The sequence below is a fragment of the Balaenoptera acutorostrata genome, chromosome 13 (genome assembly GCF_949987535.1).
Source record: "Balaenoptera acutorostrata chromosome 13, mBalAcu1.1, whole genome shotgun sequence".
NCBI lineage: Eukaryota > Metazoa > Chordata > Mammalia > Artiodactyla > Balaenopteridae > Balaenoptera > Balaenoptera acutorostrata.
In genome coordinates this window covers 78413439-78430089 of record NC_080076.1, presented here as the reverse complement: position 1 = coordinate 78430089, position 16651 = coordinate 78413439, and the positions used below count along the sequence as shown (strand labels likewise).

The window sequence follows — 16651 nt, the reverse complement described above, 5'->3', positions numbered from 1 at the left end:
ACCACATGTGAACATCCCGGCCTACCCCACCTAACAGGGCTGTTGTGAGCTCAAGAGACCTGGGAAAGACAACACTCTTAAGGGAGCTGGGAAATGTACCGGCAGAAAAGTTAATTTTTAGAACCACAAGTTGTCAATTCCCAGATAACAAGAATTGTAAAGCTATGGTGAGAAAAAGCAAACTTCCCTGGTGGTCCAGTGGTTAAGACTCCATGCTTCCACTGCAGGGGGCTCAGGTTAGATCCCTGGTCAGGGAACTAAGATCCCACAAGCCACACGGCGAGGCCAAAAAAAAATATAGCAAATCCATCCCCAGCCCTCAACTGTGCTTTAGTTTCTCCAGAGCATTTACCAGCATCTTACACACTGTATGTCTATTTTCAGTATCTATCTACCTCCCCAATGCAAACGTCACAAGAGCAGGGATTTTTTGGGGGGGGCAGGGATACCTGTTGTTTTGAGGTATCCCCAGGACCTTATTAACAGTGCCTGGCATGTTCTAAGCATTCGATAAATTCTCGCTAATGAATGAACGTTGAGTGTGTGAGGCCCCGTGTGGGCTACGTCACAGCCACCTTTGCAGCAAATCCTCACCCTCCCCCCACCAAACGTGCACACACATGCGCGGGGAAATGCTGCTCACATGGTTACCTATTTTACAGATGAGGTAACCGAGGCTCAGAGAGATTAAGTCCCATAACTAGTAAGAGGTGGAGACAGGATTCAAGCCCAGGCCTCGGACTCCCGGGTTGTGTGCTTTCCTCTCCCTAAGCACATCGCATTGTGCGAGTCTCCACTGTAGGCTTTGGGTAAGATCAGGTGGGGAGGGACTCCGTGTTGTGTTGATCTGTCCCCCCCTCAACCCCCAGTAGGATTTGGGAGGGTCTTGGTGGTTAAGAGAGCCCTAGAACAGGACCCAGAACAAAGTAGGTGTTCAATAAACATATGGATAGAAGGATGGTCAGATAGATATGGATGGATGGATGAATGGGTAGATGGGTCAGTATCTGGATGACGGATGGATGGATGGATGATTGGAAATGGATGGATGGATGGATGGATGACTGTGCAGATGGACAAGGGGTGGGTGGGTTGGCAGGTGAATGAATGTACAGATGGACAGACAGAAGGATGGACAGGAGATGCATAGGTGAATGGTCAGAACCCAAACCTGAGAAGAGAGAGGGCGCCGACCCAGCCTTCCCCACTGCCCCAAGAAGCACAGCACAGGGGCCATGGCCTCTCTTTTTAATGGCGGCACAGCCTGCGATTTGGTTCCTGCAGCAGGGGACCTGTGGGCACTGCCCTGAGGCCAGGGGCAGGCCTGGGTTTGGGGGGGCACGGGCCGAGGCTGGAGCAGGGGGCTGACACTCCTGCCTGCCCCCGGAGAGAGAAGGACACTCCGGCCCTTCCAGCCACAAGTGGCCAGAAACTTTGGTTCTTGTTTGGTTTCAAGTTTCTGTCCTCAAGGAGGCTCTCCAGGAGGAGAAACAGGGGAGCTACTTCCCGAAGGAGCAGAGTGGGGCTGGGGTCGGGGGTTGGGAGGAGAGATGCCAACCGGAGGCAACGCCCGGGTCTCGGGTCTCGGGGGCTGAAGCTCCAGAGCCGCCGGCAGGAACAGCACTGGGAAGCAGGCACTGGAACAGGCCTCTCCTGCCGGCCCCCCTAGGGGCCCCGGAACCCGGTCCCAGGATCCGGCTCCCGCCCTCAGGAAGGGGCGGCACGAGGAGGGGGCCCAAGGCTGGAAGAGAGAGAAAAGCAGGGAGAGAGAGAGAGACGCAGAGAGGCAGAGGGAGACGGGGATGGCATCACCCACTTAGGGGGACAGAGTCAGTCCTGGGTCCCATCGGGTTCCGTTCCCCACCCAGGAGGCCACCCAGACGAGAGTGAACCTGGCCGACCCAGGTCCCCAACGTGGGCACAGCGCGGGGGGCAACGCTCACACGGGGGACCAGGGTGGGGGGACAGCCAGGAGGGCAGGGTGGCAGCCAGTCGGGTGGCCCCGCTGGGGTCAGCAGGGGCAGAGGCGGCAGAGCAGAGATGGAGCCTTAGTCCCACCAGACCTCGATGGGTGAGAACTTCCAGAGGTCGGGCTGGCCCATGTGCAGCAGGCTGCTGAAGGGCGAGGTGCTCCACTGGAACGGGGGCAGCTGGTCCCACGTGGGGCCGCTGGCCGCCAGGAGACGCAGGGCCTTGGCCAGTGTCGTGCTGGTCACCTGGGGGTAGAGGGGAGGGCAGGTCGTTGAGCTGTCCCAACCTGCCAGGCTCTGCTGCTTCCCGCCCCAACTTTGACCCCATCCACAGCCCCAGGCCCGGCACCTTCACGTCGATGCCCCCATGGGAGCGCTGGTGCAGGGCCTGGAAAGGGTAGGAGCCATTGGCTGGGTTGAGGTCAGAGCGGGCCGAGATGGCATTCTCCCCGTTGGGCTTGGGGTTGCAAGCTTTGCACAATGACAGGGGGTCATGCAGGAAGTCGTTGTACCTGGATGCGGAAAGAGAGGAGACATCAGTGGTGCGGGGAGCGGGGGAGGCCAGACTGCTAGCGGCAGCCCCTCACCCAGCCGCCTGCTTGCAACGTGCCCGGCTCCCTCCCGCCGCCTGGGCTTCAGTCACCACCTCCCCCTTCAGCTGGTCACTCCACAGGCCTCACTCAGCCTCGGCTCTGCCATCCCTCCCTCCCTCCCTCCGGGAATCCCTCTGGGCCCCTACCCCAGGCCAGGCTATAGAGACCCCCGTTTTGTCCCTTCATAGCATTTCCTGGAGCTCAGACGGTCCTAGTTACACGTCCACATCGGTGGGAGTACGGGATGGATTTCTGCATCCCCCAAAGGACAGGGCGGTCACTCCACAGCTGTTCGTCATCCTCACCCATGACATGAGGACAGCAAGAGGGCTCAGCTGAGCGCTGCCTCGGTCCTGCTGTCCTGGCTGATACACAGTTGCACCACCCCCCGCCGCCCCCCCGGGCTTGTTGGGAGGTTGAAATGAGTTACAATAAAGCCCCACCACATGACTCTGGGCTCATGGTCCCTCGCGTACCTCATAAGCCGGATCATGGAGTTCAGGTCGTGTACCAGCGACTGGTTCCGCCGGAAGATCTGGGCCCGGGGGCTCCCGTCGTAGGAGAACCAGTCCCCAAAGTGGGCCACCAGGGCCGGCAACCCACTGGTGTTGAACACAGACTCAAAGGACCTGCTGGGAACGAGGATGGTCACTCACGACCCCCATTGACTTCACCCGGCCGTGACCACGGCCAGGGAGGTGAAGGGGGCGGTCGTGCCAGGACATTAACACCAACAACCACGACAGTCGGGATAGCAATAATCATGTCTTTTGTTTGTGCTGTGGGGTGGCTTGGTGGGGTGGCCAAGCTAGGGCTCTGGGGTCCAAGAAGCACGGGTTCAAATCCTGACTTCACTGTTGGCCACCTATGGAACCTTGGGAGAGTTAGGTACTTTCTCAAGGCCTCAGTTTCATCATCTGTGAAATGGGAATAGGAGCCGTGGCTACCACGCATGGTGGCTGCACGGATCAAAGGGGATAACCCACGTAAAGCACAGTGAGGGTCAAGAGGTGCTGGCTGTGTAGCCCAGTTAAAGCAGCTCCAGCTGGAGAGCCACGGCAGGGGTCGGCACCTGAGCCAGGCCGCCCCCTACCACCCTGCGGTGGGTGGGTGCAGACTGGGAGGCCGAACGGATGCCGACCTCACAACTGTACCCTAAAACCATCAGGGCTTTCCTGGAGAAAAAGGGGGTAGGGTGGGTTTCTTTGTGGAGTTAAAGAATCACCTGGGAAGCACCCCTCCCCAGCACGGAGAGCTGAGCAAAGGGTGGGGAATACCAGGAAGGGGGGACATACGGGATATTGTAGCTGGCCCAGTAGGTCTTCTGGTAGAGTTCCGAGGTCCTGTCGGCCACCACCACCATGCCCCTGCGACCGGGAAGGGACACGGGGCAGGAGTGGTGAGAAAGGGGGCTCCTGTGGGCGCTGCCCTGCTCAAGGACCCTCAATGGCTCCCCACTGCCTGGGGCTAGATTACGTCCCCAATCTTTAGCCCCAATCAGGAGCTGCCTTCTCCTCCAGGATTGCCTTCCTGATGTTTCCCCTCCCGCACATGATTCAGCTGCCTCCAGGCCTCTGCCTCGGCAGTCCCCTCTGCTGGAACGCCCTGCCCCTTTCCGGGTACTCACGGGAGCTGCTCCAGAATGGTGAGCACCCTCCTCCCAGGGCTGGGCCCACCGGGGACAAATGCCTTGTAGTCCACGATCATCCACTGGTTGTTGTACCTGCCGTGCCCAAGGAAGGAGGGCTGAACAGACCCTGTGGTCACTGCCCCAGCCTCCCCCTGCCCCCAGGGCCACACACAGTCAGGAATCATGGGGCCGGGGCGGTCTGGGCGCGTCCGGCCATCCGACCGTCACCTGGACGCTGCAGCTTGAGCAGGCGTCCTCAGACTTTTCTCTCATCATGCTGCTTACCTGCTCCAGAAGAGTCTATGGCTCCCTAGTGCTTACTGGAACAAAGGTCAATTCTGCGCAACGTTCTAAGACCCTGCCCTATCCAGTTCCCATGTCTCTGGTTCATGGGGCCCCACCCACCCATGTCCATCTCCTCGGATGGCCCGCTCCACTGTCCCCAGAGCTCTCAAGTTCCAAGTGTCTTCCTGTCCTTCCTCTGGGAGCCTTTCCCTGGGTGGAGGAGCCTGCAAGAGGGGGGCAAATCCTTTCCTTCCCCATGCCTCAGTTTCCCCACGTATAAAACAAGGAGAGGACTCTGCAGAGGGTGTGGGGTGTGTGGCCCTGGTGCCACGTCAGGTCTCCCAGGGTCTGAGCATTAGTGGGGAGGTTGGGTGGGACGGCCGCAGTGCCGGAAGCCCACTCACGTGCCACTGTTGAACCTCTTGAAGATATCGGCCCAGGAGTCCCCGTCCAAGGCCAGGCGATTGGCCACAACATTTCGCATCCACTCCAGCACACAGCCCTCAGGCTGCACGTACTTCCACAGGGCCGAGTTCCGGTTGCCGATGGTGGTCTCCAGGGCCACCTGTGGGAGAGCCGAGGGGGCGCTGCACGAAAGGGCCCCCTAACTCACAGCCGGGGCGTGATGCCACCAAGTGGCAGCGCTGCATCAATCGTGGTTCAAATTTGTTGACTAGTTTTTTAAAACTTCATGTCCTGGCTTAGGTGCATGTTCCTCACTAGTTCTTTGGATGAGCATTGAGGGGGTTCATGATCAAGATCATGCATCCACCTTTGCCCTGGGGAACAGCCCCTAAGAGAGCCCAGGGTGCTGCTCCTACGGGACCCACTCCCCCTACCAAGTGGGTCAACTCTTTCCCGAGAGACAGCATCCCATCTCTACCCCTTCCCTGCAGTTCCGCAGGGAAAGCTGGGAGGCTTGGGGTTGGTAGCCTGGTGGACTGCTACAGTCTCCATGAACTCTTACAGCCCTCCGGGGGAAAACACAGCACGGCTATTAAGCCCCCTTCTTCTTGAAAGGTAAACTGAGGCCTGGAGAAGCTAAAAGACTTGCCAAAAGGTCATGGCCGCTACGTGGCTGGGCCAAGATTTGATCCTCAGATTTCCAACTCTTAAATCGGGGCTTGCTCCCCTACAGCAGGATATTAGCATGCTTCTTCCTTTTTTATACGAAGCTGGAAAACAACTACGAGATAGCAGTAGCCATCAATATGATGTTTCAAAGAGGAATCTGCAAAGCAAGCCTCTCAATAGCGATGCACAGGTAGGAAGAGCTTCTGTACTCCCTCCACACTGTACCCTCCTCATCCCTCTAGTGTCCCACGTCATCGCCAGGATTCAGACCCGCATGGCCTCAGAAGCCCTGGAGGGCAGTTTCCTCTCTCTGCGCCAGGGGCTGTTCTCAACCTGGGACAGTGCTCAGGGAGTCTGCAGACTTGGATGGGGAAACATTACATCTTTATTTCCACTAATGTCAAACCGAAATGCAGCATCTCCTTCCATTGCTAATGAGGTGACACATGACAATGTTATTAGCGGTACCTGAGATCGTCACCAACAGAAATCACAGATGTTTTCCCACCATAGGACAGGATTGCACACATCTCAAGATATCGTTTACGCTCCTCATACATCTAAATAATGGCAGGTAGCCCACCTGAGACTGGAGTTTCTTTTTTTTATTTTTTGGCCACACCTTGTGGCATGAGGGATCTTAGTTCCCCGACCAGGGATCGAACCCGTGCCCCCTGCATTGGGAGCACGGAATCTTAACCACTGGACCACCAGGGAAGTCCCTGGAGTTTCTTATTTAACGTGCTAATAAAGCAGCACATACAGGCGGACCCGAGAGATATTGTGGGTTCTGTTCCGGACCACTGCAATAAAGCGAATACCACAAGAAAGCAAGTCACATGGATTTTTTGATTTCCCAGTGCATGTAAGAGTTATGTTTCCACTACACTATAGTCTATTAAGTGTGCAATAGTATTATGTCTTAAAAACCAACGTACATACCTTAATTTAAAAATAGAAAAAAAAATGCAAAACAAAAAACCAATTACAATAGTCACATCAAAGATCACTGACCACAGATGACCATAATGAATATAATAATAATGAAAACCTTAAAATATTGTGAGAATTACCAGAATGTGACACAGAGACACAAAATGAGCAAATGTTGTTAGAAAAATGGCGCTGACAGACTTGCCCGATGCAGGGTTGTTACAAACCTTCAACTTGTAAAAACTGCAATATCTGCAAAGTTCAATAAAACGAGGTATACTTGTATATTACATTAAAAGTTTACTTATATTTCGATAAATGCATGTCGATATAATTGGTTTCCTTTATAATCCCATATATGTTGGCTTGTGCATTTAGAAGCATTATTCTGAGAAGGGGTTCACGGCCCCAGACTGCCAAAGGAGTCTGTGGCACAAAAACAGTTAAGAACCGAGATGGAGGTAAATTTCCTTCCCGGACACTTTTCGTAACTGGATCAAACTGTTTCAACTGTCCTTCCCCAGGCTTCACTCCTGCTTTCCCCACCCCGGACCGCAGCAAGGGGGTCCCCTCACCCACTGCCTGGCCCCTCTCATGCTTCTTCCCACATTTAAGGGAACTAAATCCCACGCTCCTCTCACAAAGTAATAGAAGAAAAAGAGCCCCTTCCTCTCCCCTCCCCAGGAACTGGCGTCCTCTGCATCTAGGATTTTTTTTTTAAGTGATGTTTTTTCTCCTCTGCAGTGTTACCCTGGCGACTACAGGGCTTGCTGTGTCGTCTAGGGGTGCCAGGAACAGATTTCTAAATGAGTTTGGAGCCCAGCCAGGAAAACCGATAAAAACAACACATTGTAAACAACATTTATTCAGAAAACCCAGCCAGGTTTAGAGGGGGTTTTGTGGAAAGCAAGAGGGAAGGCTGAACGAGAAAGAGCAGAGTCATGGTAAGGAGAGAGATGGCTTGTCCTAAATACATAAACACAAAATGAGGTCACTGGGGCCACGGATATTTCAAAAGGGCCCAAACCAGGGATTCCTGAGGAACTGCAGGACAATGCAGAGTCCCAGGCCAGCTGCAGGGTCTGGAGGCCCGGGCGTGACCTGGGGAGCGACATTTTACAAGCGCTTCCTGGTGGAGGACGGCCTCGGCCCTGGGGTGGTGGTGATGCGGGAATGGGGGGTGTCTGCGTCCCCCTGCTGTGCCTAAGCTGCTGGGTGCGAAGCTGCCCCCGGGGAGAAAAGTGACACCAGAGGATGACTCACCAGCCCGCTGCCCAGGATGTAGAAGTCATCACAGGAGAAAATGGTACCAGGGTAGGATGAGAAGGTCACCCTGTTGCCAGGAGCCCGGGTAGATTGCTCTGCAGGCGGGAGAGTGAGCCCGGGGTTGGGGGGGGGGCAGGGGAGGGGGCCTGGTCAGACAAGCGCATACAGAGAACCCCACTCCCCCCTCCCAGCAAGACTTGGGAGTCTCCAGGTAGAACGGCAGGCTTCAGAGGAAGCCCCTACTCCAGTCTTTCTGAGAGTCAGCAAACCAGGCCATTTGTGTAAAAGCTAGTAGCAATATATATATATATACATACATATATATATATATATATATATATACACACACATATATATATATATGTGTATATATATATATATACATATATATATATATAATTTTTTTGATTACTGTACCTTTTTTTGGCTTTCCTTTTTTTTTTATTAATTGCAAAAACCTATTGTGAAAAAGATAATTCACAGAGCAAATACCCAGAAGCCTGAGAGCACAAACTTGGTTTTTTTGGTTTTTTTTGAGGGGTGGGGGGAGGGTTTATCTCCTGCTTTACTGAGGTATAATTGACAAATAAAAATTGTCTGTGTTTAAGGTACACACTGTGATGTTTGGATAGACGTAGACACTGTGAAAGGATGGCCACAGTCAAGCTAATTTACACATCCATCACTTCACGTAGTTACCTCTGCTGTGTGTGTGGTGAAAACACTGAAGTTCTACTCTCTTGGAAAGTTTCAAGTATACAATACGGCGTTGTTAACTACACTCACCATGCAGTGCTTTAGACTCCAGAATTCATTTGTCTTCTAACTGGGAGATGGTACTCTCTGACCAGCATCTCCCCATTTCCCCCTCCCCCCAGCCCCCTGCAACCACCACTCTACTCTCTGCTTAGATCAGTTCAACAGTTTTTTTTTTTTTTTGGCCGTACCACGCAGCTTGAGGGATCTTAATTCTCCAACCAGGGATTGAACCCGGGCCCGCAGCAGTGAAAGCTCAGAGTCCTAACCACCAGACCGCCAGGGAATTCCCTCAAGTTCAACTTTTTTAGATTCCACGTGAAAGTGAGATCATACAGTGTTTGTCTTTCTCTAACTTATTTCACTTAGCATAATGGCCTCCAGGTTCACCCATGTTGTTGCAAATGGCAGGATTTCCTGCTTTTTTCAGTTGAATAATACTCCATTTTGTGAGTGTGTGTGTGTGTGTGTGTGTATGTGTGTGTGTGTGTGTGTACGTGTACATTTTCTTTATCCATTTGTCTGGCGACGGACATTTAGGTTGTTTCCATATCTCAGCTATTGTGAATACTGCAATGAACATAGGAGTGCAGACACTTCCTCAAGATTTTATTTCCTGGAAGTGAGATGGATGGATCATATGAGCACAGGCTTTGTGGGGAGGAGACCTGGGCAGAATCCCGGTTCAGGCCCTTATCAACTGTTTGATTTATGTCAAGTTACTTAGCTTTTCTGATCCTCAGTTTCCTTATCTGCAAACTGGGAATAATAATCCTTCATCCCACACAGGGCAATTGTAAAGATTTAATTTATAAGATCGTGGAGGTAGTTTCTAGCACAACAGTGGGTACCCAGTAGGCCTACAATCAAGGTTACTGCATAACCAGACCAGCACTTGTCAAGGGATGGACTTTTGGTACAAAGTGTTCTGGGGTGGGGATGAGGGCCCCTAGGGATGAGGGGATGGACCAAAGGAGCTATTTCTATATAACTAATGAATAGATAAAAGTAAAAAGGGCAAAGTCATCAATGAACAGCTAAAACTGGAAGGGAAAACAACCAACACCAATGGTGGTTTTTCAGTAGCTGGTGGTAGGGCGGGTTACAAGTGATTTTTATTCCTTCTTTGTGCTCTATTTTCTAACTTTCTACAGTGAACATGTATGACTTGAGTAATTTGTTTTTTTAATTATTAAAATTAAGTATAGAATACAAAAAGAAATAACCCAAATATCCATCAATAGATGGATAGATAAACAAACTGTAGTATCTCCATGTGGTGAAATATTAGGCAGTCAGAAAAAGGAATGAAGTGTTGACACCTGCTACGACATGGAGAAGCCTTGAAATTATGACGCTGAGTGAAAGAAGCCAGTCGTAAGAAAATCACCATTGTATGTTTCCATTTTTATGGGTTGTCTAGAACAGGTAAATCTACAGAGATAGAAAGTAGATTGGTGGTTGCCAGGGGCTGGGAGGAGGGGGAAAAGGGAGTGATTACTCAGTGGGTACAGGGTTTCCTCTCTTGGTGATGAAAACGTTTTGGAACTAGACTGAGGTGGCAGTTGCACACCACTGTGAATGCACTAAATGCCACTGAATTGTTCACTTTAAAATAGTTAATTTTATGTTATGTGAATTTCACCTCAATTAAATAAATAAATAAATAAATAAAACTAGAAAAAAACGATTTTTTTTTGGCTGCACCGTGAGGCATGCAGGATCTCAGTTCCCTGACCAGGGATCAAACCTGTGCCCCCTGCAGTGGAAGGGCAGAGTCCTAACCACTGGACCGCCAGGGAGTTCCCTTAGAAAATTTTTAAAAGTTAGTGCACGTTTATATGAAGTTCTAGAACAGGCAAATCTAACCTCATGGGAAAGAAATCAGAAGAGCAGTTGCCTGGGGAGAGGCGGGGAAGCTAACTGCAAAGGTCGCAGGGAACTTTCTAGGGTGACGGAAATGTTCTATATCTTCATGGAATGGTGTTTACATGACTGCAGATGTTTGTCCAAACCCATCAAATTATATGCTCTAAATGTGTATTTAAGCTATCCATCAATAAAGTGAATTAAAAAAAAAAAAACAGAACAAATTTCATCCGGGACATCATTTATCACCCAGCAGAATGGCATAAAAATTTGAAATGAACCATAATACCCAGTGCTAGCAAGGCTGTGGGGAAAGACAACGTATTCACAGAATGGCGGTGGAAGTATAAATTGGCCCAACCATTTTTTGAGGCAATTTGGCTGTTATCTATCTAGAAACTAAAATTTTAATTATACTCATCTTTTAACCCAGCGTTTCCACCAGGAAACACATCTGGGGGCCCACTTGCTTGCTGTAGTACTGTTTGAAACAGCAAAGACCTGGGAATTCCCTGGCAGTCCAGTGGTTGGGACTCCTTGCTCTCACTGGTGAGGGCCCAGGTTCGGTCCCTGGTCGGGGAACTAAGATCCCACATCCCACAAGCCTCACGGTGTGGCCAAATAAAGAAATAAATATTTTTTAAAAAGAAAGAAGGGAGGGAGGGAGGAAGGAAGGAAGGAAGGAAGGGAGGAAGGGAGGAAGAGCAAAGACCTGGAAATGGCTCATATCCTCAACTGGGGACTAATTAAAATTTAACGTCCAGCTGTTAAAAGGTGGACCAAACATGGCAATATCAAAAGCTCTCCAAGGCCGGCTGTGGAACAAGAGGAACAAGTGGCAAACAATCCATGTAGCATGATCTCATTTATGTTTTTTTTAAAAACCCAGAAAGCAAACTTTTTAGGGCTGTGCAACTATTCTGTAGAATACTGTAATGGCGGATACATGTCATTGAGCGTTCATCAAAAATCCATAAAACTCTACAAAGAGTGAACTCAAATGTAAACCATGGACTTCAGTTGACAATAATGTATCAATATTGGTTCATCAATTGTAACAAATGAACCACACTAATGCAAGAGGCTAGTAACAGGGGAAAGTGGGAAGGGGGATATATGGGAACGCTCGGTACTGTCTACTCAATTTATGTCAATGTAAAATTTTTCTAAGAAATAAAGTCTATTAATTTTAAAAAGGTCCATATATACACACATATAAATGCATCCCCCAAAATCTAGATAGATCCAAACCAAAATGGCATCAGTGCTTTCCTCTTAGGAGAGATCTGGAATTTGGGACGAAGGTATCAAGGGAGATGTATTTCTTCATCTCTATTGCTGGAATCTGTGGCAGTGAGGGTGTATTTACATATAAATAGTATAATAAAAATATTGATAAGTTAAAACAAATGGAAAAGTGAGGTACGTTTTTTAAAAGTCTAAAAAAACATAACCAAGTGTTTGCAGAAATGATCTCTTGTGGGATGTGGGGTGTTCCAGTGACTTTCATTGTGTGTATGTGTGTTTTGCCGCATTTTCCAATTTTCTATAACATACGTGTATGACTTATATAGGTTTTTCAGATATTAAGACGATAGTGGATACACAGCAATGGGAACGACAGATCTGCAGCTACAGAGGACAACGTGGATGAAACTCACAGACGTTACACTGAGTGAAAGAAGCCAGATGCAAACAAGCCCATGCTGCATGATTCTATTCGCAAAACATTCCAAATCCATCAAACCTAATCCAGGCTGTGAGAAGTCACTACGGGCTGGGGACAGTGCCTGGAAAGGGACGGGAAGGAAGCTTCTGGGGGCTGGGAATGTTGTTTCTCTGTCTGGATATTACACACACAGGTGTGTGTTCAACGTGCAAAAATTCCAGCTGGTCACTTATGATGAGCACACTTTTCTGTACAAATGTCAATTTAGAAGTTTAAATTTAAATTAATGGGCATTAGGTTGTTTCCAAACCACTAATGCAGCTGACATCCACGTACACAATCCCCTTGCAGAAATAGAAATGTCTCTCCAGGGACAGATATGAGCCAGAGAGTTGCTGGATCACAGGCGAGACAGATTTTAAATTTTGTTAGACGCCAGCTGGGCTCCTCTTCAAAGTGGCCGTGCCAGCTCCCACTCCCGTTAGCAGTGAATGAGGGTATACATTTCCCCACCCTCTCGCCACCTCCTGGCAACATTAATTTTTTTAAGTTTGGCCAAGAAGGAGGCACTGCAAACATCTGGCAGTGGCTACCTCTAGACTTAACACTGGGGCCAGGAATGACGGGCACACTATCCGGCACTTGGGCCTTAGTGGCAAGGTTTTCACATTTGACAGGAAGAACGTATTCATCCATTCCTGTGTAGCTGTTTGCAAAAATGGCTGTAACTCTCCCCATGCTTGTATCCACGTCATCTACAATGTGACTCTGCAGTTCCTTACATCACATGGTCGGGTCTATTTCCCCACTTCTTGAATCTGCACGGGTCACTTGACTTGCTTTGAGCAACAGAATGCTGTGCCAGTTTCAATCAGCCCTCGAGAGGCCTTCCACACTTCCCTGCCCAGACGTCACATGAACAAACCTGAGCTAGCCTGTGGGAGGATGAAAGACCACGTAGCCCAGCTGTCACATCATCCTAGCTGACAGCCAACCCCCAGACGTGCAGACGAGGCCATCCTAGGTCAGCCAGCTCACCCCAGCTGACTACAGAAGCATCAGTGAGCCCGGCCACGATCAGCAGGCTTGTCCCAGAATAACAAAACCACCCAGCACACCCATGGACACGTGAGCAAAAATAAATGGCTATGTTTTAAACCTTTGTTGTTTTAAATTTGGGGTGATTTGTTACGCAGCAGTAGCTTACTGATACGCCTTGTGAGATAAAAATTAAAAGGAAATAAACATGTTAAAAATAACATGAACTCTTAGAGTGGCCTTATGGTGACCCCAGTGTATATGGGGCTGAGGCCCACACCTCCCAGTACTATGCCCACTGTGTACCCACATACATGCTCACACACAGACCCACCCACATCTACCCACCTTGGGGCCCTTCTCTGAACTGGAACCAGTACTTTTTCATGATGCGCAGCATGTACTGGTAGGAGTGCCAGGTGTTGTGGGCGACCAGGAGGTCACTCTGGCCAGGCAGCAGCTTGATGAGGGCGGAGCAGGAGCCAGAGCCCATAGCATGCTTGGTCTTGGTCTTATTCAGGGCCAGCTCTAAGTCTTCGAGGTCCCCAGAGATCTGCAACAGGCTGAGGAGGGTCAGAGTGCCGGAGGGTTACCACGCCTGCTGGGAGTGCCATTACATACCCATTTCACAGAAGAGGAAGCTGAGGCACTGGGAGGTTGGGCGACCAGTCCGAGGCCATGTAGCCAGGAAGTGGCAGGGCTGGTATTGGAACCCAGGTCTGTCTGACTATAAGGTGTGTGGCACTTTCCCCTGCCCTATCCACTCTGGGGGTGGCACTTACAGGAACCCCAAGGGTTTGATGGTGAACTTCCCAGTTGGAAAGGTCACACTGCCTTCATAGCTGTCCTCTAGGCCTTTCAGCTGCAGGAGGGTCAGCCGCACCTAGGGGGAGGAGGAGGGGGCAGGGGGCAGGGGGCAGAGGGAGTGTGAGGCCTCTCCCCCAGGCTCATGCCTTCTGCAATGGGAGGGGCTCCAGCAAGGGAGGCTCAGGTGCACCCTCCAGGCTCCAGCCAACCCTGACCCCCCCCTTAACCACCAGCCACCCCTCCATGCCAAGCACCCTTCTGCCATCATTTAACTATACGTCTCCATCCTGTGGCAACCCCAAATCACCCCACTTAAGAACCCAACTCAAACCCACCTCCTCCAGGAAGCCTCCCAGCCTGCCTTGGCCCACTGTTGACTGCTCCCTGTTCTGAGTTTTACTGGCTGTGCTGCTGGCTCAGCACACTTGTCTCGTGGCTGACTTCTCCCCACTGTCACTGTCATTGTTCTGTAACCATGGAGTATATCACTGTGTCCCCCACCGGGCCTTGGCCTGTGCTGGGCATACACCAGGCACTTAGCAAGCATCCATAAGATGGATGGACAAAAGGACAGATGGATGGATGGCTGGATGGTGGCTACCGAGTTAAACGAGAGAAGGACAGAGAGAAAGGCAATCATCTAGATGGACAGGAGAGTGAAGAGAAGGACAGATGTTCAGGCAGGTGCTGAAGCAGATGGACGGGACCAGAGGGATTCACTCCTTCATCTGTAAATACTCAACAAACCTTCACTTATAAAGCACCTACTATGTGCCAGCCCCTGTGCTAGGTACTGGGGATACCACAGTGGACAAGGCAGATGTGGTCCTTGCCTTGTCCTCATGGGGCCCAAGTCCAGTTGAAGACAGAACCTGAATGCCTCACAAGAGTGCTACGAAGAAGTGCAGGGAGGGGACGTGGAGGTGAGGAGTGGTGGGGGTGAGCCAGGCAGAGGGGGAGAAGGAAAAGTGTTCCAGGCAGAAGGAACAGCACATTTTAAAGCCCTGAGTGAAGAGGTAACATCTTGTTCAAGGAACTGGGAGGAGGCTGGAGCACAGATCGAGAAGGTCAGTAGATGAGGCTGGGGAGGGAGAGGGTGCAGGGCGGTGTTGAGGCCACATTAAGGAGTGTGGGCATCACCCTGGAGAACTGGGCAGCCCCTGGCGAGATGTACGAGCAGCAGAGACAGAGCAGAGGGGATGGACCAACAGATGGACAGACTGAGAGGTGCCTAGGCTCTGGCCAGAAGGAAGAGAAGGAATGAAGCAGGGAATGTGGTCCGTCAGAAAGATAGCTAGGCAGGTAGATGGGAGGGCAGATGGACAGACAGGTAGATGATGAACAGAGAGAGAGACAGGCAACCAAATGGGGTATATCAACAAGGCGGGTGGATAGAGTATCTGACAACTAGGCTAAGATGGGCAGGTTGGTGACAGATGAATAAATGGGAAGAAGAGAATGAAAGATGGATAGACTTGTGGGTGGGTGGACGAATGTGCTGAAAAACTAGATGGATGGATGGATGGATGAATAGATGGATGGATGAAAGGGTAGATGGATGGAGGGGTGGGTGGGTGGATGGATAGCCGGATGTATGGGAGGGAGAAAGGGAAGGATGGACATGGAGGGAGGGAGGGAGGGAAGACTGGATGGATCTGTGGATGGATGAGTAGATGGATGGGAGGACGGGTAGGTAGATGGGTGGATGGATGAGGGAGGGAGGGAGGAAGGGAGAAACGGCTGGCTAGGAGGAGCAGGGGACAGCTAGGTTGGCCAGCTGGAACAGTAGCAGCCGCGGTGGTAGCAGGTCCCCAAAGCAGACCCAGCCTGCTGCCCCAGCCCTCCGAGCACGGGGGCCACGCCCACCTGGTGCCAGTAAGCAGAGCCATTGTTCAACTCCATCTCCGTCTGCATCCACTCCAGGTTGGCCTCCAGGAATTTCTTGAGCCTCTCGCAGTAACTGACTTCGTACTCGAAGGGGCCGCAGTAATTCACCACCGTGTTCATCCAGTGCATATAGATGAGCTGTGGGGTGGGCGAGGACAGGGGCGGGGCAGCGGGGCTGCGCTCTTCCCTGAGGACCCCACTGGCCCCCACTCGGGCTCAGAGTCCTCACCCCTATCCAGGTCTCCAAAGAGTCGAGGAGCTCTGGTGAGGACACCTCTGCACCTTTGCTCACGCTGGCTTCTCTCACCCAGCCAGCTCTCACCCCCACCAGGGCCCAATGCCTCTGGATGCCTCCCTCCTCTGAAAGCCTTCAGCACTCACAGTCTGCCCTAGATTACACCTCCTCTGTTACTGGGGACTGCCCCCCCCATCTATACATGTATTCAGTCACTCAACTACCTTTTTTTTTTTTTTTTGAGCACCTACTATGTCCTGTCCTGAGCACTGAGGACACTGCAGTGAACCTGGCAAGAGAATCCTGTGCCAGTTCCACCAGCCCTCAAGAGGCCTTCCCCACCTCCCCGCCCCGACGTCACATGAACAAGCTGGGCCAGCCTGCTGGGGGGTGAAAGACCATATGAGCCCATCGTCCCCGTCACCCCAACAGACGGAGAGCCTCCCTCGGGGGCTGGTGTGCAAGCTCAGAGAGGTAACGTGGGCAAAGCCCCTGGCACGTGTGTCTGGAGTTCCTCACGTGAGAACCACTTCGGGCCTTGCCTCAGTGTTCCTGGCTCAGGCTACGGGGCCCTTGAGAGATGGAATCTTGTCTCAGATACCACCAAGCACCCAAAACAGCGTGGCGTGACCCAGTGTC

General features: G+C 51.3%; 1 protein-coding gene across 3 annotated transcripts in view; it reads right to left on the bottom strand.

The window, feature by feature from the left end:
• Positions 1 to 313: 313 nt before the first annotated feature.
• Positions 314 to 16651, bottom strand: part of PLBD2 (phospholipase B domain containing 2) — a 29212-nt gene continuing 12874 nt past the window's right edge. The window contains exons 3-12 of one of the 3 annotated variants that reach the window (XM_007170869.3): positions 15757 to 15915; positions 13866 to 13966; positions 13432 to 13646; positions 7749 to 7846; positions 4883 to 5043; positions 4191 to 4286; positions 3859 to 3930; positions 3040 to 3195; positions 2320 to 2482; positions 314 to 2216 (exon numbers count right to left, since the gene is read on the bottom strand). In XM_007170869.3, coding sequence (XP_007170931.2) covers positions 2049 to 2216; positions 2320 to 2482; positions 3040 to 3195; positions 3859 to 3930; positions 4191 to 4286; positions 4883 to 5043; positions 7749 to 7846; positions 13432 to 13646; positions 13866 to 13966; positions 15757 to 15915 — 1389 coding nt within the window. In that variant the 3' untranslated portion in view covers positions 314 to 2048. The remainder of the gene's footprint in view (positions 2217 to 2319; positions 2483 to 3039; positions 3196 to 3858; positions 3931 to 4190; positions 4287 to 4882; positions 5044 to 7748; positions 7847 to 13431; positions 13647 to 13865; positions 13967 to 15756; positions 15916 to 16651) is intronic. The other 2 variants (XM_007170870.3, XM_057526721.1) reach the window with 2 other exon arrangements.